Genomic DNA, 24,560 nt, shown 5'->3' with positions numbered 1-24,560 from the left:
TGTGTCTCGGCTCCGCCCCACAATGTTCCCTGAACGTTCTCACCTGAATTCTATTCAGTGTTAATTCATTTGTCTACTGAAGTCTTTCTGTGGCTTCTTCAGTTCTCACACAGACTATTTTTTTTCTGGACTTCCTGCTTGTTACTGTAGTTTTTTGACTCTTGCCTGTGATCTTGTCTTTATAGATTTTTCTAGATGTTTGTTGTTGCCTGCATGCGTTACGACTCCAATTACAGATTTGTTGATTTATTGATTGCTTTTAATAAACAGAACACAGATCTTACACACTTTACACCATACAGTTGAAATTTGTTTGACTTTTTGTCCCTTGGTGATGAGCGGTGGTATTTTATAAACCAATTTTTATTATAATCTTTGTTTATTATGGTCTTTATTATGGCTGAAGCTGCAGCTGGAACTAGACAGGGTTCACACTTTGAGGTAAATTGGGTTGATTGGATATGATTTGCTGTAACTGCAGATTTATTTCTTTTTGAATCTATTTAATGTTTCTGGCTTAAATATCAACCTAATTAGAACTCTACTCCAAATTTCTAATCAAATTTTATTAGTCAGATATATAATCATACAGAGTACAACATGCAGCGAAATGCTTTTTTACTGTCAGTGTTATAAAAACAGTAGAATACAATGAAAATAGTTTAGGAATAGAATAGTAAAAAAAATTAAATTGAATACAATGGAATTAAATTCGATTTATTTGTATAGCGCTTTTAACAATTCCCATTGTCTCAAAGCAGATTTACAGAAGTATAGAAAAATAGAAAGAAAAATATAATAATAATAATAATAATAATAATAATAATAATAATAATAAGAAGAAGAAGAAGAAATAATAAGAAAAATAAATACATGCAATTAAAGTTTAAAATGGGGGTCACGGTGGCTTAGTGGTTAGCACGTTCGCCTCACACCTCCAGGGTTGGGGGTTCGATTCCCGCCTCCACCTTGTGTGTGTGGAGTTTGCATGTTCCCCCCGTGCCTCGGGGGTTTCCTCCGGGTACTCCGGTTTCCTCCCCCGGTCCAAAGACATGCATGGTAGGTTGATTGGCATCTCTGGAAAATTGTCCGTAGTGTGTGAGTGTGTGAGTGAATGAGAGTGTGTGTGTGTGTGCCCTGTGATGGGTTGGCACTCCGTCCAGGGTGTATCCTGCCTTGATGCCCGATGACGCCTGAGATAGGCACAGGCTCCCCGTGACCCGAGGTAGTTCGGATAAGCGGTAGAAGATGAGTGAGTGAGTGAGAGTAAAGTTTAAAATTAATTTAAAAATATTAATTTAAAATTTATGATACTATATATCTATCCCTATCCCTAATGATCAACCCTGAGGTGACGGTGGTGAGGAAAAACTCCCTGAGATGATATGAGGAAGAAACCTTGAGAGGAACCAGACTCAGAAGTGAACCTCATCCTCATTTGGGTGACACTCTACAGTAAATAAAGTCAATGTAAATAATGTCCTTTCTACGACAGTTTATAATAGTGTAACTGAGAGCTCCTGAGGAACTAATGGATCAGCGTAAACGCTGAGTTCACCACAAACCCAACACTAATTCCTTCCTGTCACAGTCTTGATAAAGCTGATAAAGACCAGAACATACAGCTGACTGATACAACATTAGTTTACAGCTAACACAATTAGCTGTATACAGACCTGGCAGACTTGTTAATGGTACAATAAAAATGACCAATCATCAGGATTATTTATAAAATGAAAAAATAAAATGAAATACCTTGTTTTACACCAATAACCTTTATATCTGGAGACTTTTTAATAAACACTAATGACGTCTGGGCTCTGTGGTGTATCCTATTAAATTTCCCACTGGTTGTAGATTTGATCTTGCAGCCCACGTTGTTTAAGCTTGTGCATTAAGCCTCTGTTCTTTATTTCACACTTCACTTTTACAGACTCCAAAGCTGTCAAGGACTTTCCCTGAACGCTGTGTTGCTGTTGTGTGAAGTGACAGGAAAGGAATTTCTGACAGTCTGAAGCTGTTCCCTGCTCCTTAAAATATCTTCTGGATTTTCACTTGTTTATGTTCATTAATCAGCAATATCCTTTGTGTCCATCCTACATCTTTAATTGGATCATTCAAAACTTTTTTGTTCCGTTGTTAATCTGACTTAACAGAAATGGTTCGGATTGTGGGTTCAAACGAATAACTCTGAAAAACTGTTCATTGATATTTTATACCGTGTTCTCGGGTTGAATTCTCGATTCTGGTTGGTCAGAAAAGTTCAATTCAGGATATGAATTATTAATTCATCAATTTTCTCTAATGGTGGTGGTGAGGGAAAAACTCCCTGAGACGACATGAGGAAGGAACCTTAAGAGGAACCTCATCCTCATCTATGTGACACTGGAGAGTTTGATTCTAAATCATTCATTCACTCATTTTCTACCACTTATCTGAACTACCTCGGGTCACGGGGAGCCTGTGCCTATCTCAGGCGTCATCGGGCATCAAGGCAGGATACACCCTGGACGGAGTGCCAACCCATCACAGGGCACACACACACACTCTCATTCACTCACACAATCTCACACTACGGACAATTTTCCAGAGATGCCAATTAACCTACCATGCATGTCTTTGGACCGGGGGAGGAAACCGGAGTACCCGGAGGAAACCCCCGAGGCACGGGGAGAACATGCAAACTCCACACACACAAGGTGGAGGCGGGAATCGAACCCACAACCCTGGAGGTGTGAGGAGAACGTGCTAACCACTAAGCCACCGTGCCCCCCGGTTCTAAATCAGTTCTCTTCTATAACCCTATGGACTAAACAGTGTAGTTGTGTAACAAGGAAGTACATTCAAGAATTTTAACACAAAGTCTGTTGTGACTTCACGTTCATGGTAACTTAAGTGTTGAATTCCAGATCCATTAAGCTACAACCCCTTTAGCAGAAGCCTTTATCCAGAGAGAGACTTACATTTTATCTCATTTCATACAACTGAGGATTAAGGCCTTGCTCAGGGGCCCAGCAGTGGCCGCTCAGTTGACCTGGGATTCAAACTCACAACCTTCTAATTGGTGACCCAACACCTTAACCACTAGGCTACCTCAACCCCTTTAATCTTCAGTAAGGGCATCTGCCAAAATGTAATAGAAACCTTAACAGAAACTAGATTTTTTCCATATAAACACACATCCTCTCATGATTCATTCCTTACGTTCCTAAATCCTGGACCATAGCGTGACTATAGCATAGACTCTCACGAATAAAACTCATTTTACTGGCAGCATGAAAACTCTTTATAGTCAAAAAATCATGTAAGTAAATCTCTGAGTATCGTCAGGATTTTTGCATTTGGGAACACGGAATAAGATGGACAACAACAACAACAACAACAAACGAATTGCTTTTCTGTTTCCGTTAGATCCATGCTGAGGAAATTTCAGGCAACAACGGATACGTTGAGTTCGCGTTCTGTGCCAAGAAGTTGGATGATAAGGTACGAGAATGAAATTAATCCTATTTTATTTAACAGTTTTTGTTTTTTTTTTAGATCTGAATTTTCACTGCTTAAATTCTTTAGTGGTTTAAATTTCTAAACTGCTGGAATGAGAGCAGCAATTATTTGCAAAGGTGAAAGTACTTTGGAAGTTAATTTAAAGTTGTTAAATAAAACTGAAATAATGTATAGTAACTTTTTTTCACTGATGATTAAAAGTTTTAGTTCTGAAAGCGTTTTGTTGTGCTGAATATTGGCTGCTATATTGCTTGCTTTTTCTGAACCCCTGCAGTCACAGTATCTGGATCTTCTGCTGTTTCAGCGGAGGGCAGCGTGCCAGGGGGCGGGCGACAGGGGGGGGAATGACGGGGGGGAGAATGGCAGGGGGTCTTCGGCCTTCTTCTCTGTGTGCAAACATCTTCTCCTACACATTAGCCCACGTAGCCGAGCGGCTCTGCAGAGATCTGCTTGTCCTGCGGTGCTGCCGCTGTGTACACAAACCCCTCTATACCTCCGCCTCCTACTCCTCTAATCTCTCGGCCTTCGCTCCGTTTCCAGCTCGCTCTTATTTCCATTTTTCTTCTGTTTGAATCCCGTTCTCATGCTTTTTCTGGCTGTTTTATGCGTTCTGCTCTCAAATTCCCCGAGGCCCTACTTGTGTGGCGCGATAAGGAGGCAACATTTTTGTTCACGTTCTGTATGAATCGCAAACGATGCATAGCGACAACATGTTGATATCCGTGCGAGATCGTTGATCACAAGAGCTCCGGAGTGACAAACGCGAGCCAAGAGATGGCGAGATTTGTGAGCTCACGCTGCTCGGCTGTTCGTCAGATTTAACGCACCTTCGGGGGAGATTACGGCTCCACAACGTGGACCGATGTTCAGTCTTAAATTTCAGTAAATATAGATCCTCTTACTCTCACCAGCACGTCTCTGTCTCATCACATCATAAAGCCGAGTCGGTCACGGGCCGCTTCGCTGCTGGAGGCGGAGCAGTATTTCAGACCCTGTGGAGATGCTACTTGACACTGCATTACATATTCATGAATTCATACAGATGCGAAGCTGATGTGTGTTATTAATTTACATCCTTCTGAACATATAAGTCTTGGAATTTCAGGAAGCTTTAATCTCAAAAACTAATCATTGACTCTGAACTTCGCCATATGTGCTGCAATATAGTCATTAGTGATGGAGTTTTAATGATGCTGGTGGTGGGCGGGGCTTACTGTCACAGCTCACGCATCATCGGGGCGCAAAAATTCGGAAAAATGGATCTTATGATAAAAATAATTGTGATAAAAATGGTGATAAAAAGTATGAGGTCATAAGTCAGAAGTCTGACTCTCACTACTCGCTACTTTTTTCTGATTTTTCTGATGTTTTGATGTGACTCGAGATTAACATTAACATTTACATAATGTGACATGCAGCTGATTTCTCCCAATCGCAACAAACAGTGACAAAGATTCTCAGTATCTCAGAGTGTGAGCGCTGCAGTGATTTTCATCTTAAAGGCGAAAGAAGAGCAGCACAAACTCAGAGGACAGATAAACACTGTACTGTGACAAAAGAGCACATGCTAAGAGCTTGGTACAACTGCCACAAGAAGAGGGACGAGTCGACCAATCAGTGATGAGCTCATGAACACTCTATCACACACACACACACACACACACACAGACACACACACGCTCATGAGCACACATGATACACCCGCACCTCTCCTTTCCAACACACACACACACACACACACAGACACACACACGCTCATGAGCACACATGCTACACCCGCACCTCTCCTTCCCAACACACACACACACACACACGCCCATGAGCACACATGCTACACCCCCACCTCTCCTTCCCAACACACACACACACTCATGAGCACACATGCTACACCCACACCTCTCCTTCCCAACACACACACACATGCTACACCCATACCTCTCCTTACCAACACACACACACACACACACACATGAGAGTGATTGAGAGTGTGTGTGTGGAGAGAAAGAGATCAAATGAGAGAGAAAGAAACTGAAAAATAGAGAGATTGAGAGACACCTTTTAATTCTTTATTATTTTTTCCCCTCATTTGTTCTATTTTTATGACACAGACGGTCATTTCACTACACCTCTAAAATTTTACATTTTAATTTGCTAGCATAGCGCTTCATGCCGTTTTCTCTGCTCTGGCTGAACCTGCGTTTCTCCAGAGGCATCATGTTTTTATCGAATCACCTCCTCTAACTTTGGTCTGCAGTCTTCGGCTTGTTCATTAAGAGTGATTAACTGTGTTTATCTTCTCTGATTAATGCCATCGAGTCAGCGATGTCAGATGCCAGCTACGTCACCTAAATATAACTCTGATGGCTGAGATGATGGAGTTGTTTTGTAAATGGCTCGCACCTACAAAGTAATCCTGTAGCGTAATGCGAGCAAGAAGAAACACGAAACGAGCCAAATAGCTCTGTGCATCAGGGACAGAGGATAAAGAGTGCCAAATGTCTAGACAGAGTAATGACCGAGCCGCAATCTTTAGACGGGATCTGTCTATTCAGATGACTTGGAGTAACTCATTACTCTCGCTGCTTCAGCTAAAACAGAAAGGACGCAGATTTGTCGCTTCGCTACACCTCAGAACACGAACACCATCCTTAAAGTCATGCATCTGATTTCATACATGACGTATGTGGTCACACAGTCGTATATTTACATTTCCAGCATTCGGCAGACGCCCATTTATCTCATTTATAAATCTGAGCAACTGAGGGTTAAGGGTCTTACTCAGGGGCCCAGCAGTGGCAGCTTAATGGCCCTGGGATTCAAACTTACAACCTTATAATCTGTAGACCAACACCTTAATCACTAGGCTACCACATCCCCACAATCGTAGGTGGCTTCGAGCCACCAGATTAAAACTATTTCTTCTGTGTCGTGTTGAACGTTGGACAAACAAATAACGCACTAAAGGCATTCGATCATCTGGACCTTTTATTCTGCGGCCTGACAAACACTCAGACAAGCAGCGTCTTTAGCCACCATTCTACCACATCCCCAAAAACTTAAAGTGCTGGACTACTGATTAGAAGGTTGTGAGTTTGAATCCCAGGTCCACCAAGCTGTCAACACTGGGCCCCTGAACAAGGCCCTCAACCCTCAGTTGTATAAAATAAGATCAAGCTCTCACATGCACTGCTTCTCCTATACAATCACACAGAGAAAAGGTGAAGTCAAACGTTACATACATCACTTAAGTGCACAGGTTTGAACAGTTTTGTGTGGATTCTATACGTATTTAACAATATAATTTGTGTTGCGGTTATACAGTGTTCTGAAATCGAGTGCTGAGAGTTACATATTATATATAATATGTATATTTGGGTCTGGATGCTCGATAGCGAAAACCTCTGGACACCTTAGAAACCACTTTGGCGTAATTAAAATAATGTGTTTTCCTGGTGGGACAGAAAAAAGTGGGACAGAACTCTCCATTAACAATGCAATTAGACATTTAGTGTTAATGCTGTGCTAAGAATGATAAATCACATGACATCATGTGGAAGGTAAGAAGAAGCTTACTTAATGTGCACGATATAATAATAATGTGATAAAGTGACATGAAATTCGTTCTCTGCATTTAACCCATCCAAAGTGCACACACACACACAGCAGTGAACACACACACACCGTGAACACACACCCGGAGCAGTGGGCAGCCATTTATGCTGCGGTGCCCGGGGTGCAGTTGGGGGGGGGTTCGGTGCCTTGCTCAAGGGCACCTCAGTCGTGGCCGGGCAGAGACTCGAACCCACAACCTTCGGGTTACGAGTCAGACTCTCTAACCATTAGGCCATGACTTCCCATATTAGCTTTAAATCTCTGGAACAATCCAACGTGGGATCTCTGGAACAATCCAAGCCGTGTGTCCGTCTGTTCTGCTGTAGCCTTCAGGTGGTTCATTTTGAGATACTTTTCTGCTCTAAACGGTTGTACAGAGTGATTATTTGAGTTTCTGGAGAATTCCTGTCAGCCATTCTCCTCTGATCTTTCTCATCGACAAGGTGTTTCTGAGGTCCGAATCTAAGTGTGAACGTTCCCCAGATCTCCGGGAACTCTGGTCTGGTTTTGTCTTTTTTGAATTGTGGTGTATTTGTGGAATCAAACACACACAGTAAACATAACGCAATGCGATTCACCGTTTTTTATTAGTATTATGTGTGTCCCATAACGCTCTTGTGTCTTTCGTGCTAAACGTGAGTTGCGCTCATGTTCACAGAACAGTTCCTCCTACAGCTACAGGAAGTCTTAGGTTCTATCCAAGCCTATTATCAAGGTTTGGATAAAGGGCTGATGTAATGAAAAAAAAAAAGATTGTGAGTCATTTAACATTATTTAATAAGTCTGATATCTAATTGAACCTTCTGAAATAGCAAACAAATCAGAAAAATTGCTCCTCCTGGATTCATTAATGGTTCTAAAATCCTGCAAGAGCTCGACGTGGAATATGAACGAGAACATCTCGATCGTAAAGATTTAACTGCTTAAATTAAAAAGATAAACCAGGGTTTGTTTTTTTTTTCTTGGAGTGAAGGACTTTACAAATAAGGAAGCTCTGAGATTAAATGTGGACAGATCGCTCGTCCAAATCGCTCGACTCTCGTACAGACCTGTTACCTTGACAACCCAGTCCAGTCCTGACTCTGTCTGGCTTAATGTGGTGAGAAAAGACGGCATTAAACGCCTCGTTTGGACTTTCTCCTTCTTCCTCTCTTGTCTTTCGATCCCTGCACAATCCATCGCCGTCGGCTGGTGACTATCTGAGCTGGGAGATACACGGAGAATTATTGTTATCCTGTCCGCTTTCTGATTCAATTGGTCATAGCTGTGAGAGAAAACAGCGGCAGTCCAACAGGAAGTGAATCACAGAGAATAAGATTAGACTCAATAATGGCCTCATCTGAGGAGCCTTTACTGTACAGCTGCATCTGATTTTTATTTCATTGAATTTTATTTGATAAGATTAGATTTACTTAGATTGGATTTAGATTTTTTAGATTCATTTTTCATCACAATCCAAAATGTGTGTGTGTGTGTGTGAGTGTGTGTGTGTGCTCAAACCCATTTGTATTACATTTTTATTTTGCTTAAATTAAATAATTTAATGTGTATTTTATAAAAATATATATTTAAGTTTATATTCACTTTTTATATACTAAATAGACACACACACACACACACACACACACACACCTTATTTCGTATAGGACTCTAGTTATAATATAAAGCATAACAAACAAAATAAAATAATGAAATAATCCTTGTTCTTGTTTGTAAACGTGCACAAACTGCACGTTCGAGATCTAGCCAAAGGGGATCACGATATTGAGGCCAGGAGTCTGTGATGGCCTCCAGAACCTTCACCTTTTTCTGCTGTAGCCATTGAAGGGTCAACCTTGTCTCGTGTTTTGGAACATCGCAGATCGTCCCAGGTGCGGCTTTCGTGCTGTAGAATGCAATTTATCTGCTAGTATTTTCTGATAACATGCTGCATTCATCTTCCCATCAGTGTCTCCTCACTTCCCTGCTCCACTGGATCTCACACAGCCCCAAAATATCAGAGATCCACCATCATGCTTTACAGTGGGGATGGTGGACTGTTCACCGCCTTGTTCACTTTGCTCCAAACACAGTGTTTATTATGTGACTATAAAGATCATTTTGGTCTCATCACTCCACATGACTCTGCTCCAGAAGCTGTGAGACTTGTCTACGTTCTGTCTGGTGTACTGAAGTCCTTTTTGTGGTATGGGAGCAGTAACGACTTTCTCCTGGTAACTCGACCATGCAGGTCATTTGTGTTCAAGTCCCTCCTTATTGTGTCTCTTGTACAGTAACACCACCACTTTTTCCAGAGCAGGCTGTATTTCTCTCCAAGGTGTTTGTGGGTTTTTCTTTGGGTCTTCTGACAGTATTGGGTGCCATCTTTCTTGTTCTACCTGACTGTGGCTCAGTATCAACAGAACCTCTTATTTTTCAGCTCTTCATCAGAGTCTGAACAGCACTGACAGGCATTTTCAAGTGTTGAGATCTTTTTATATCCTGCTTTATAAAGTTCCTCTACCTTATTATGCAGGTCCATTGGCAGTTCTTTTGTCTTCCCCATGGTGCAGTATCCAGTGCATCACCTCATGAGCTGAGAAACTCACTGACTATTTGTGTACAGACACTAATTGTGTCGCTTTGTAGAAGCCAACATTCTGTTTTCCTATTTAAGCTTAGACAAAAATTTATCAGGAGTAAATCCTCCTAGAGCTTTCGAGCCACATGAACCAAATTCGGATATGTTGTAGACGCTGGTCTGAAGTTTGTTGCTCTGACTTTTCTAAGCGATCCGAGTACCGGTACTTCCGGTACCGGGTCTCAAAGTGGCCTTTTTTCCCATAGACTCCCATTATAAACTTTGGAGGTTTATAACTCAGCAAGCTTTCGAACGATCTACACCAAACTCGACCAGCTCCATTAGGGTGATACTCTGAACAAACTTTTACATTGGTGTACTGACTGGCCTTCTGGTAGTCCCGCAGCCCCGCCCCCAAAATATGGACATGTGACATATCAAAACACTCAGAACAATGAGGGGAACTACCTCACATGTATTCTGATGACGTCACGTGACATCACGTGAAAATAAAAAATTTTGCACAACATGGATATATGACATATCAAAACACTCAGCTCAATGAGAAGAACTTCCTCAGGAGTATTTGGATGACGTCACATGCTCGTCTCCACTTGCCTCCAAATGTTTTGGCACCCTATCTTTCTGTCCACTTGCCTCCAAAAGTAACACTGACTCTTATGTCCACTCGCCTCCAAAAAGCACCTGCCTTTGCGAATACTTGCCTCGTCAAAGCCAACATCAAAGTTTGTCGCAACGAACTTTACAAATCTAGTTACAATTACAACGAGTCACAGGTGTGGAATCGTCCCTTTAATAGTCATTTAAAGCTCTGTGTGTCGACCTGTGTGTTTATAATGAGGACAAACATTCAGGGAGATGTAAACTTTAGATCAGGTGATTTCAGTTATCATTAGGTTTCATTAGTCAAACAATAATGACCTGCATATTTAATGATGATTAATGACTTCTCGTGACCACGATCATTAAATAAGAAAAAAATCTTTTGCATTATCAGGCATGTTTTCCAAATAAATGGCAATTTCTTTCAGCGTATGAAGACTTTTAAGCACAACTTTACATACATTATATATATATATATATATATATATATATATAAACGATGTATAAATGTTGTACGTTGACATTTTTTTAAAATCTATCTTCAGGATCTCTTCAGCAAATCCGACCCATTCTTGGAGATCTACCGCATGAATGATGACGACACAGAGCAGCTTGTACACAGAACAGAAGTGAGTCCGTTTCCTTCACCACAGAGATCTTTATCCATCCTGTTGTTCCTTGTTGTCTTTAATGTTTTTCTTTTTTTTAACACTCATCACAGGTGATCAAGAACAACCTGAACCCCGTGTGGCAGCCGTTTAAAGTCTCCCTCATTTCCCTGTGCAGCTGTGACGAGGACCGTAAGTTAAAGGTGCGTGTATGTGAACGTGAAGAATCAAGACACCAGTAAAGATTCGTAAACAGTGAATCTAATGTGTCATCTGAAATAACGGTCCCGGGTGTCGACCCGCAGTGCCTGGTGTGGGATTATGATTCGAGAGGGAAGCATGACTTCATTGGCGAGTTTTACACCACGTTCAAAGAGATGCAGAAAGCTTCTGGAGAAAACAAGGTCAGTGTGAGACGCTGCATTGATGTGCGTCATGAATGAACCACATTTCCTCCAGTTAGACTTCAGAAGCAAAAGGAAGTGGTGTGACACACACACACACACACACACACACACACACACACATACACATCACAAAGCTATAAAGCAAGAAAGTCTTTTAAAATAAGATTAAATTTTGCAGACTGTCTTCTGGACACAATTTCATTGTCTCTTTTTTTCTGGGTAAAACTCATCAGTCATCATATTTTTTTCAAAATCTAAAAGAAACGTCTGTTATATAAAAGGTTGCTTTCTTTACTGACATGCAAACATTTTCATCTTTTATCATTTTTATTTGCTGGAATGGTAACGTTTCAAAATATGAAATTGTTTTATAAATATTAGGTTGGTTTTTTTATTCATTTTATGATATTTCTTTTTCTTTTATTATATTATTTATGCTGTGTTTTATAAATCTGACTGAGAAGAGATTTAAGTGTTGATTTGCTTGTTTAAAATTAGGATCATTGTGTACGTTGTTTCTGCTTGTAGTGAAAGTGGAACACTATATAATTCAGGAGTAAACCACTTTGGAGGTTTGCTGTTATAAGAAACTAATCAGTGATTGGTGGAGAGTTGAAACTGAGTCACTGTTACCACCCTGATGTTAAAGGTGGGGTCTCCGTTGTTTGAGAAATGCTTCAGAAAACTGAGTCGGGACGACAAACTAAACAAAAACAAAACGAACGTGTAGCCAATGAGCAGAAAGGGGCGTGTCTTGTCAATATGGGCGGAGAGAGTGTTCAGTGCGCATGTGTGACATTAGCAGAAAGCGGTTTTAACATTGACATGGAGGATAAAAACAAAGAAAGAAAGAGAAGAAAGGCTTACGATAAGGTAAGAAGTAGGACGTGTTAATATAGGATCAGCTTTCCAGCGCTGGAGAGAACTGAAGGAGCAGGAAGTTGGTCACATATTCACAGATTGGAGTTTCCTGTGTCAATAACTCCTGAGCTAAACGCTGTTACTACACAAATAACACCTCTTTTCTATCGTAGTAATGTAGAGACGCAGCTACAACCGTGTTTTGTGTAGTAACAGTGTTTAGCTCAGGAGTTATTGACTCGGGAAACTCCAATCTGTGAATATGTGACCAACTTTACTTAAGACGCCGAGGCGCTTTTTTCCTTCTCGATAGGTGAGTAACGTTGGTTTTGTTTTGTTACACAGAACTAATATATGTCTTTGTCCTTTACATGATTATGTTTATGTGTCATTTTTGCTTGTTTGTTTATCTACAATCGTATTGTTCTTCACTTCAGCTGTGATAAAGACACATTTCTTTCCAGTTGCCTGGGTTACGTATGTACGTGTGGGCGGAGCTATCGATACAGGGGTGGGACCCATTTGGGTTAGGGGCGTGTTTGTTTTGGTGATTTCAAATGTCAACATTGGCTTTCAAACAATGGAGACCCCACCTTTAATTTTTTTTTTCGCATGGCAAAAGCCCCACAAAAAGTGTTTTATTCCTAAGAGTTACCTTATCAGCCACTAGGAAATTAATAAAGACCTAAATAATTTAATAAAGATCAGATTTGAGAACATATATTTAAATTGTATGGGTACTTTTTATTTTTATTGGTGAATTTATGGATTTTTTCACCAAAACAGCTGTTACTAGTATTTGTTAAAACGACACACAATGTTTACTAGCTTGCTAAATTTTATTACCTTATATATTTTTTGCATCGTGCTAAAAAGGTGTCACATACACACACAGACACACACACAGACACACACACACACACACACACACACAGACACAAGTGTATAATTTCTCTGCATAGCTTTATTTTGTTCAGTAGTTTGTTCACAATATAGAATAATAGAGTAAGATAATTGACTAGAATTAGCTTTGTAGTAAGCACCGCTAGCTACTAATGTCAGACACTAAGCTACGTTAGCTAAGACGCTAACAATGTTGTGAACTAGGTGAGGCTGAAAAAACAGTAAGAACAAGTGCTTTGTCTTAGAAGTTTAAATAAATCATGTTACATTATGAAGTTTGTGTTTTTCTGAAGCATCTCAGCTTTGTTCTCCACTCTCTTGCTGTGCTCCTGAAGGTCACATGGGACTGCGTGAACCCAAAGTACAAAGTAAAGAAGAAGAACTACAAAAACTCTGGCCTGGTCATCCTCACAGATCTGAAGGTAAGGAGCACACAGGAGTGTATGTGTGTGTGTGTGTGTGTGTGTGTGTGTGTGTGTAGTGTAGTGCAGTGAATGTGTCAGCTTGAGGCATAGCATGGAAGTGTGTGTGTGTTTGGTGTAGTGTAGTGAATGTGTCAGCTCCAGATACAGCCCAGGTCTGTATGTGTGTGTATGTGTGTGTGTGTGTGTGTGTGTGTGTGTGTGTAGCTTTTCCATCCTCTCGCTCTGCTGATGCTCCTTTTATCATGGCTTTGGATTCATTGAGAAAGGAATCAGAACGTAATTCTGTGTGGGTTGCAGTCAGATGAACAGAAAGTTCTTAAACAGAAATTTGAACACTAATTTTTACATAAATACTTTACAGAAACAGAATTTTTATAATGTCTTAATGCTTAAAAGTGAAAATTATTAACAAAAAATTATCTTTCTGTTAAACTCACCTGCGTCGGGATTTGGACTGTTTGAATTGTGAATTCTTATTTATACTGTAACAATTCATACATCCGTTTGTCCGTCCAGCAGTCCATCCATACTTTCATCTGTCCATCCCTCTATCCATCATCCATCCATCTGCCCATCCGTCAGTCCATCCATACTTTCATTTATCCATCTGTACGTCAATTCATCCATCCATCTATCCATCCGTCCGTCACTCCACCCTTCCTCTATCCATCTGTCCGTCACTCCACCCTTCCTCATCCATCCGTCAATCCATTCATTCATCCATCCATTTGTCCGTCACTCCACCCTTCCTCTATCCATTTGTCCGTCACTCCACCCTTCATCTATTTAGCCGTCCGTCACTCCACCCTTCCTCCATCCATCCGTCAATCCATCCATCCATCTATCCATCATCCATCCATGAGTCATATAAATGTCAGGTACGAAAATAATGTTTGCGTTCACGTTTTGACTATTAATTATTAATTAACGCACAAACTCACCATATACACATATTTCACATGACATACTATTAACATTGTACCTTTTTGTAAGGACACATTTTCCTTCTTTTGTTTTTTATTTTAAATGAGTGAATTGTATCTCACATAAAGAAAACCACATGTATAAGTATAGAGGTCGTATTCAGGGAAACACACAGTGAGGAATAGGACTGTCTTAAAGAGCTCTGTTGTCAAATCGAAGAAAAGCCAGATTTGACTGAGATCGAGTCTCAAGGGAGTGGATTGTCTTGTGCTAAATTCCTGTCCTCAGACGAGCACCAGAACTAGCGGGGGTCAAGATTTTTTTTTCTTTGAGCCCAGTGTTTTGAAGACATTTACCTCAGAAAACGTGTTGATTCGTTGCGACTCTTCTTGAGGAGAAATATGCCGTGAAGCTCTCCCACGGAGTGAGGAAGAGGTGGACAGTTGAAGTGTCCAATGGAGTTATGAGATTTGTGCTCAAACTATTTTCAAGACTTTAGATTGGTTAATAACTTGTAAAAATAACAGACCCACGTGGGGACTGACCAATAGCATCCATATGTGAAAAAATATGAAATTGACCAAATTTGGACATACGAGGTTTCCGCCCGACAGCGACGATATACTCCTGTGTTGTGCGCACCTGCCTGTGTTCCTGCTAATTAGTCCCACGATATATGTTTTAACCGTTCGTCCCTTTTTTCTGAAAAATTGAGTTATTGTGTGTTGTTACTGTTGTTTTGTGTCTGTCTTGGGAGTCACTTGTGTTTATGTCGTGTTTTCTATCCTTGGTCCAATCTCGTAAATATAAAGGAAGAATCTAAAAGTGGTTTTCCACAACGAAGCCATAGAAGAACTATTTTTGGTTCCCCAAAGAACCTTCAAGAAAGTGTTTCGTAAAAGAACTCGTTTTTTTAGTGACGCGAAGAACCTTTCATGCAGAAACATTGCCCTTCACGTTGAAGGCTTCTGACAGAGAATCATTGTTTAGCACGTTTTTCATTTTTTCTTTCCTTTTGCTTGTTTTTTGCTTTAGTTGTTGAGTTTAAACAATGGGCTTCATTTGTGTATCAGATAAACTAGATAAGCTGATTCACCCAGTCCAGAAAATTCTGTGGAAAAGTTTTAATAAAGTCAGGAATACACACACACACCACACTTCAGACCCTAGACACGACAACAGACTAAAGTTTTATTCAGGAAGTTACACAAGAGATTCCTACACAGTCTGGAGTACGAAGAATTTCTCAGTTCCACATAATCCTGATTCTGACCCTGGACAGAATTAAACACAGTATTAAACACAGTATTCTTGGATGGTTTTGGCTCTTGAGCTTGGAGTATTAAACTATTACAGCCTCACTATACACTCTCAACCTCAAGTCTGACTCTGGCCCCAATTTAATAAAAGTCAGGAATCAGTGGACATGGGAGTTTTATTTCCTCAAAGCAATTACATAGCAAAACTTTAGAAAGGTCAAAATGATTGTCTGAGTTTTTATAGAGTATTAAAACCTGAGGGAATGGGTCCGCACTTGACATTCGTCACTGTCAGAACTCCACAAAGTGCTTATTACTTTTGCTAAAATTACTCGATAATGAGCTGATAGATCAAGTTGTTAACTATTAAATCATATCGTATCGGACAGTTCAGTACAAAGCTCTTGATTTGATATCCCTTCTGATCAAACAATACATTTGACAGACTGTAATGAACTAAAGCCTTAATGAACAGCCCTTCTTTTGAAACAGAAGCTTGCTCCTTATTTAGAATTAGGAAAGGCTGTAAAAAAGCGCACTTCTCTTTGCTTATGCAAGCTAATACAGTAGCATGCTAGTCAGCGCTTTGGTTTATGCGGCAAGTTACTGAAAAAAAGCAAATTGTGACATAATATGCTAGGGTTAGTGTAGGGTTAGGGTTGGTGTAGGGTTGGTGTGGGGTTAGGGTTGGTTAGTGTAGGATTAGGCTTAGTGTGGGGTTAGAGGTTAGTGGAGGGTTAGGTTAGTGTGGGGTTGGTGTAGGGTTAGGGTTAGTGTAGGATTAGGCTCAGTGTGGGGTTAGAGGTTAGTGGAGGGTTAGGGTTGGTGTAGGGTTGGTGTATGGATAGGGTTAGTGTAGGGATAGGGTGGGGTTGGTGTAGGGTTAGTTTAGGGTTAGGCTTGGTATAAGGCAGGGGTCGGCAACCTTAAACACTCAAAGAGCCATTTGTACCTGTTTCCCGCAGAAAGAAACACAAGGAGCCACAAAACCGATTTGACATCTAAAATAAAGAGAACACTGTATATATCGTTTTTTACCTTTATGGACAGTACAGAAAAAACTGTAGTGTGTTGTATTAATGACATCAATGACCTGCTACAGAGTAAACGCCTATTTTATTTCTGCAGGCAAACAAAAATATTTTGAACAGTTTGAACTCACCTTAAAGAACTCACCTTAACAAAAAAGATGCTGGGTTGAAGGTTACTTTGAAATAAAATGTTCAGTGTCTAATCGAGTCCTCTTCGTATTCATGACGTCAAAATTTTAACTTGCCGGCTGCAGCAAACCAAAAACGCGTCTGCTTCTGTGTGTCGGATATCGCAAGTCAGCGGTTATGACGCGTATTTTGAGCGACAAAAAAATTAAACACGGTTTATTTTAATGTTACAAGAGCATCATAATCTTAGTTTTGAAAAAAATGTCATTCTAAATACTAACTAACTAAAATAAAATAAATTTAAATTAAATATTTATTTTCCAAATCTACAGTGAGCGGCAGCCGCGGGTTACCGACCCCTGGTGTAGGGTTAGGGTTGGTGTAGAGATAGGGTTGGTGGAGGGTTAGGGTTAGTGTAGGGTCAGTATAGGGTTAGAGGTTAGTGTAGGGTTAGAGTTTGGGTTAGGGTTGATGTAGGGTTAGGGTTAGTTTAGGGTCAGTATAGGGTTAGAGGTTAGTGTAGGGTTAGAGGTTAGTGTAGGGTCAGTGTAGGGTTAGGGTTGATGTAGGGTTAGAGTTGATGTAGGGTTAAGGTTAGTGTATAGGGTTGAATTTAGTATTTTTAAAAGTGTGGGATTTAAAACACTTGTTTGAGCTATTTGAGACACAGCAGCAGGGAAAATGTATGTTTTTTCCAATTTAAAACAGGGTTGGCATCAATTTAAAAAATGGTTGGAAAATTATGTGGGTTTAGGTGCCACGTTGGGAGTAAATTATTAAAAATCTGTCTGTTTCTGTGTTTTGGAGATGTATTTCTGATGGAATTTTTATCAAACCTGGTACAAGAAGGAAAATCTGGCTAGAGAGCAAATAATAACGTTAAATAATTAAAACAAACTTGAAATCCAAGACCTACAAAATGCATGCCATTGATTTTAAATTGCATTTATTGAGACTTAATATTTATTTAAGACTTCAAAGCTTCCGCATTTGTTGTTTATCTCACCAGGTCACTGAGTTGTGAGATTAATGCTGAGTTCTCTGTTCCACAGCTCCACAGAGTTTACTCCTTCTTGGACTACATCATGGGAGGATGCCAGATTCACTTTACAGTAAGTACTGTATCAAAATGGAAATTCAAGCTTGCTTCTAAACAATGAGGAATCCATTCTCAGAGCGCTAACGCATGCACATTTGTACCCTGTTCTGTGTCGGCTTTTCTCATCACATTCGCTTACTCTACCGATGAAACCCTCACTACAGCACATCAGCAGATCGGCTTGGTTTTCCCCAGAGTGTGAAAGTGAATCATTGTTGCTGGAAAATGTCCTGCTATAAGCAAAGGCATGAATGAATTCAAAGCTCCTTCGGTCCCTTAGACTTTAGATATCGACCAAACCAGTAGAAGAATATTTATGGATTAACAATATGAAAGAATTTTTGTAGTTTCACAGCTCCAGGGTTCCTGGTTCAATCCTAACCTAAAATAAGGATAAAATTATCGTCTTTGTGGAGTTTTGGAGGGGGGGTACGGTGGCTTAGTGGTTAGTACGTTCACCTCACACCTCCAGGGTTGTGGGTTCGATTCCCGCCTCCGCCTTGTGTGTATGGAGTTTGCATGTTCTCCCCGTGCCTCGGGGGTTTCCTCTGGGTACTCCGGTTTCCTCCCCTGGTCCAAAGACATGCATGGTAGGTTGATTGGCGTCTCTGGAAAATTGTCCGTAGTGTGTGATTGCGTGAGTGAATGAGAGTGTGTGTGTGCCCTGTGATGGGTTGGCACTCCGTCCAGGGTGTATCCTGCCTTGATGCCCGATGACGCCTGAGATCCCAGTGACACAAGGTAGTTCGGATAAGCGGTAGAAAATGAGTGAATGAATGAGTGAGTGAGAGTGGAGTTTTGGATGTCCTCCACATATCCGTGTGGATCTTTTATGGATCATTTTGAGATGCCATTCAGCCTACAACACATGTCGTTGGAATGGAGAACATTCAAACTCCACACACACACTGATCGAGGCAGGAAATTGAACCCATAACCTTAATCACTTATCCATTGTACCATCTAACATTCAACACTTTACTATAATAAATAATGAATACAGATGTTTTCTGTACGATTAACATCTTAGTCTCCACCGTTAGCACTCTAACAGTTAGAGGTGCAGCTGTAACTTTTCCGTCATCTTCAGGACGGACTTTATTTACTTAAGAGAAAAGAGGCACTGGTATAATGAAGGTACTGCTATAATGTAAGTGACAACAGGAGCGAACTTCCGCGGACGTCTCCCAGCGTTAAATGGAACTATCATGCATGACCTGAGGGCTTTAACATTTACATTACATTTACTTTTATTCTGTGCTTAATTGTTTAATTAATATCGTTCAATTAGGAAACAGTACAACAGATATTATACTGTTTTGAATTCTACACATGAGTAGTGTTGTGTTTTTTCAGATTTAATGCTACAGATATATTTTTAGCAGTGGTTCTGCTTCTCATACAGCGTCACTGAAGACGCGCCGTCTGACGGCTGACTAATTAGACTCAGTTACATACACACGAGACAGGTTTCCCGCAGCAACACTCGCTCATTAGATTATTTACTAAGTTCCAGCTCTAAAATAGGACCTGGCAGTGACTTCCTGTGTCACGTTTTAATTCGAGACGTTAACAGGTCGATGTCTGATGATGTGTCTCTTCCTCCAGGTTGCCATCGATTTCACGGCATCAAACGGAGACCCCCGCAATAGCTGCTCGCTCCACTACATCAACCCGTACCAGCCCAACGAGTACCTGAAGGCTTTGATAGCCGTGGGTGAGATCTGCCAGGATTATGACAGGTAATCCTGATTCCCGCTCTGCTGCAAAGAGCTGATCTATATGAAATAAAGTGTGTGGGGAAATTGAGTTGGGATTTTCTATATAACAGATCTTAAGTTGAATTTACGGCAGTTCGTCTAACCGGGTCTGGAACGTGTGGAGAATTTTTCAGTGATGTGATTGAAAGTTGATGCAGGAGAGATGTGTGGAATCGGATCGAAGGCTAATTTTTTATGTCATTAATTGCTTTCTATGCGAATGTCATTTACCAAAGTTTACAAAAGTTCAAATCAACTTGGAGTAAGAACGTTTGCCAAGAATCGATTTAAAGCTTCAGGATCTGAACCCTCTTATTACTGGATTTGTGCCAGATATGACATGATGAATGGAAAGGATTGTAAGTCGTTTCCAGTGTGTAATATGGAGTCCTACTGTTTTTGTGCTGTAGTCATTTTGATGACATCACCGAGATTAGTATAAAATACAGAAAAAATTTTTTCTTTCATAATTTTTATAATAAATTTCATAACATTTTTAATAAATGTTTTCATGGTGATGCTTTCTGTAAGGTGGTGCTTGTTAAATGTTTATTTATGTAAGGAGTCTCCAATATCAGTGCTTTGTTTCAGCGGGAAGTGAAGCAACACCTTGAGGTTGAGCTTCTACCAAACAGACTGCACTTTTTTATCAAAGTAGGTGTGAAGGATCATAAAAAAAACAAAAGATTGCTTATATAATCAGTGGGAAATTTGACTGGACACTAATTCAGTGTAAACAGGTAAAAGGTAACAGAAATTTCTTTCCCAATTTTTGTATGGATTTTGTATGACATTTATACTGAAGTTTACCTTCACGTGGTAACAGTAACTGCGTTTCATCACACCATCCCATCTATTGTTGATTAATTTTTTCTGTTCTGTCTCAAGTGTTGTTTATATCCTGACTGTTCTGTGATTCTAAGAGCGTCTTTTTTTCGCTCTTCTTAACTTTGTCGTGTATCCGATTTAGTGAAACTATAACCCGGGGTGGGGGTCACGGTGGCTTAGTGGTTAGCACATGCGCCTCACACCTCCAGGGTTGGGGGTTCGATTCCCACCTCCACCTTGTGTGTGTGGAGTTTGCATGTTCTCCCCGTGCCTCGGGGGTTTCCTCCGGGTACTCCGGTTTCCTCCCCCGGTCCAAAGACATGCATGGTAGGTTGATTGGCATCTCTGGAAAATTGTCCGTAGTGTGTGATTGCGTGAGTGAATGAGTGTGTGTGTGTGCCCTGTGATGGGTTGGCACTCCGTCCAGGGTGTATCCTGCCTTGATGCCCGATGACGCCTGAGATAGGCACAGGCTCCCCGTGACCCGAGGTAGTTCAGATAAGCGGTAGAAAATGAATGAATGAATGAATAACTTTTAATTAATATACACTGTATAATCTGCTATAATAATTTTTTTCCAACTGAGTTTAATTACATGTTTAGACTATGTTTGTAAGACGGCATGACTGAAATATATTATTTACAGTTCAAAACGTGTGACTTTCCCATCCTCGTTCGAATATCAGTGCAGTCCAGAGCTCTTCTCATGACTCCTCGGCCTGTTCATTCCTGCCAAAACAAGATTAAGTGAAACAACTGATATGCCCATCAAGTCTGAGGAGAGGACTCCAGGGAACTATCCAGTTAACTTGACTAGAAGCTCTGCTGGTATTTTTACGTGGCGGTTTGTTTCTCTGCCGACACTGCATGCTGTGCTGCTGCTCTCGTTGTCAGAGCTGTTGGCTGATGAGCCCAGAGCGTCCTGACAGGTTGTGAAGGTGTTGACGGGCGGTCTGATCACATGAGTCTGTTTTTTTTTCCTCCTCTGGGCTCTGTCCTAACAACAACCCATGCGGCATGTAGTCTTGCCAGACGCCAGAGCTGGGGATGGTCCCCATGCCAGCGTGGCTTATTAGAGACTTCCAGCCCTGACAACACTCGTTCCCACAGGAGCCGGAGCCGTATTAGTGCAGAATTCAGGCCAAAATGAATGTCTCAGTTAGGTTGGTTGCTTGTTAGAGCTGAAACACTGAGCCATGTAACTGATGATCGTTTCCTTCTGCGTCTCTCATTTCAGACATCCAATAAAGCTGATTTATGTTCAGGTTTTACTTCAGTATTTACTCCAGAATCAGGCTTCGCATGTAGAATTGATTTGTGCTCTGTTCAGATTATTAATCAAATCAAATACTAATGCAATGGCGTAAGTTTGATTTTGTCATTGGTGGGGACATAATTTATTTGACATTGGTGGGGACATAATTTATTTGACATTGGTGGGGACATAATTTATTTGACATTGGTGGGGACAACATTCCCTGTATTTTGTGCATAAACCTGTTGTTATAAGAATACTTTCTTACTCACATACCGGTAGCTGCATAATCACAATTTTGAGCAGGACTCAAAAAAGGCAAAGGCCAATCCTTTTAGAGAGGTGAGTTACAGAGGCGGGATTCATTGCAGGGGGTAAATCTGTTAACCGTTTGTGTTCCACAAGTTGCGCTATTTTTTTACAGAACGCTGTTGTAAAATATTTTTCACCTTATTTAATGATTCCTGGATAAATGTTAAATGAAATAAGTAAAAAAGCACAAGACACAGACGGACATCAGTGGTTATGTATATATATATATATATATATATATATAGGCTTGGTCGAATTATTGCTAGGGACAATTGAGTGTTCCCTGGATATTGGTAGGGACATGTCCCTACCGTCCCTACCGTCCCTACCGTCCCTACCCAAATCGACGCCCTTGTACTAATGCATGCAGTTTGTGTTTTTTTTAAGGTTATGATACTTTTCTCAAATTACAGCAGTCTTTAAACAAAAGATGTTCACTGTTCAAATGAATGGACAAATTATTGAATTTTTGCACTCAAATAATTACAGATTCTGCCTTTTTACTAAGTTACTTATTCTCTTCAAATTGTTGACACCCACGAGAAAGGACTTAAGAAGCCTATGTTAAAGTTAAAAATAAATAAAAAGCTTATATTATGATACACCGTATGAGAGTTAAGGTGATTTTTAATTGTGCTATCAAACAATTACAGCTACTGTTTTTCTCTCAAAATCACCTCAAAATAATCGACACCCGTAAAAGAATTGCGTTTCTCCAAATACGAACAGTAGGGGTGCCATTACTTTTAAAACCAGCATTTTAAGAAAACTTGAGCACAACAAATTTGGAGAAACTGAGAACAGCTAAATAATAATATCTCAAAAGAAGTCAGGAGAGACACGACGTTATTCAGGTTGTGATATTAAAACAGGAGACGATGTTGTGAATAATAATCAGAACATTATTATGATGATGTAGGAATGATGAGGTGATGAGTGTTGAACTGATGTCAGGTGTATTGTCAGTATGTTGCTGTAATGATTACGTTAATCGCTGCAAATTAACAACACGGCTTCAGCAGTCAGTATTTGATGGTTTATAAAATAGTACTTGATGCAGCACGTCCGCTATTTTGTAGTTTATTATATTATTAATTTATTATTTATTATATGTACCAGTACACTGGCGTCCTATCAGACGTTTCGCTCGGTATAAACAGTCGTCCGTCTGATGTCGAGTCTGTGAGTCTGATCTAAAATAAATCAGGACTCTGTCGTTCTTTCGGTGTGTTTTAGACGTGTGTTTGTTACGGTGGCTGAGAAGTGCAAAACAAATTAACAAATCCAAAAACACAATAAAAAGTCAGACAACCCTGAAACGGTAGTGTATTGTTTTTGAATGGAAACTTACCGATCATTGGACAAGACACCTGTCACTCAAGATATACAGGTATGGAATCTTATGTGTAATGTGTAAAGTTCTCCGTTTAAATATAAGAAAATAACAGAATTAATCCACAGTAATCCATTCCATCCATCCATTACAACTTTTCCCTGCGGCAGACTGTTGTACTTCATGTATACCTTGAGTGACAGGTGTCTTGTCCAATCACAAACTATACCAACCTCTTCCGGGTTGTCTGAAATGTCGTTGTGTTTTCTGATTTGTTAATGTGTTTCGTGCACCGATTCAGACAACCCGGAAGTGGTAGGTATAGTTTGTGAATGGAAACTTACCGATCATTGGACAAGACACCTGTCATTAAAGATATACAGGTGAATGAAAGGTGTCTCGTCTGATGATGGTAAGTTTCCATTCACAAACTATACCAACCTCTTCCGGGTTGTCTGACTTGTTTAATTTGTTTTGCACTTCCCGGCCACCGTAGTTTGTCCCTCTGTTGATGATCTTATACTGAATTTTAGTGTTGAAGATAAATCTGAGCTGCTTTTTAGATGAACAAACACTCGGAGCTTCTCAGAGAGCAGAAATGGGTTTGATATCAACATTTACTCTGAACATACAAACATCTGTGTCTTATCTATGAAAATATCACCTCTAGTATTGTAGAGAAAAAACAGAAATAGTGATGAAACTCTACAAAGTCTTAAAGTCCTGAGTGTCTACTTTCATACAGTATGAGCTTCTTATTAACACCACTGTGGAGCGAGACGCGAGGAAGACGTTCAGTCATCAACACGGATGGACACGATAATTCAGCCATAAATGAACATCAGCTTATTTTGGTTTGATGTTCACTACAGATGTTAAACTGTGTGTATATTTTTTCTCATTTGACTTGATGAATCCAAACACAGATTTAAAGCTTAACACAAAGCTTTGTCTTAAAATAGAATCAGAGTTCAGGGGGTAGACATTTTGGGTTCAGGATGTTCGAAGTCCTCCAGCGTTGGCCTCCTACGCTGTGTGTGGGCTGCTCGCTCGAAGCGTTTCTGCCACACACACCAGGTGAAAACCTGCAGATAAATTTGGTGCTGCTTGTAGGATGGAGGAATTG

General features: G+C 40.3%; 1 protein-coding gene across 1 annotated transcript in view; it reads left to right on the top strand.

The window, feature by feature from the left end:
* The window catches only part of cpne7 (copine VII), a 59,525-nt gene that overhangs the window by 14,471 nt on the left and 20,494 nt on the right, over positions 1–24,560 (top strand). The window contains exons 5-11 of the mRNA XM_060865604.1: positions 3,412–3,486; positions 10,846–10,929; positions 11,022–11,111; positions 11,214–11,312; positions 13,415–13,501; positions 17,900–17,959; positions 19,555–19,688. Of these exons, the coding sequence (XP_060721587.1) occupies positions 3,412–3,486; positions 10,846–10,929; positions 11,022–11,111; positions 11,214–11,312; positions 13,415–13,501; positions 17,900–17,959; positions 19,555–19,688 (629 nt within the window). The remainder of the gene's footprint in view (positions 1–3,411; positions 3,487–10,845; positions 10,930–11,021; positions 11,112–11,213; positions 11,313–13,414; positions 13,502–17,899; positions 17,960–19,554; positions 19,689–24,560) is intronic.

The sequence above is a fragment of the Tachysurus vachellii genome, chromosome 1 (genome assembly GCF_030014155.1).
Source record: "Tachysurus vachellii isolate PV-2020 chromosome 1, HZAU_Pvac_v1, whole genome shotgun sequence".
NCBI lineage: Eukaryota > Metazoa > Chordata > Actinopteri > Siluriformes > Bagridae > Tachysurus > Tachysurus vachellii.
Note: the sequence above shows the minus strand (reverse complement) of the source record. Positions and strands in the feature narration are given on the sequence as shown.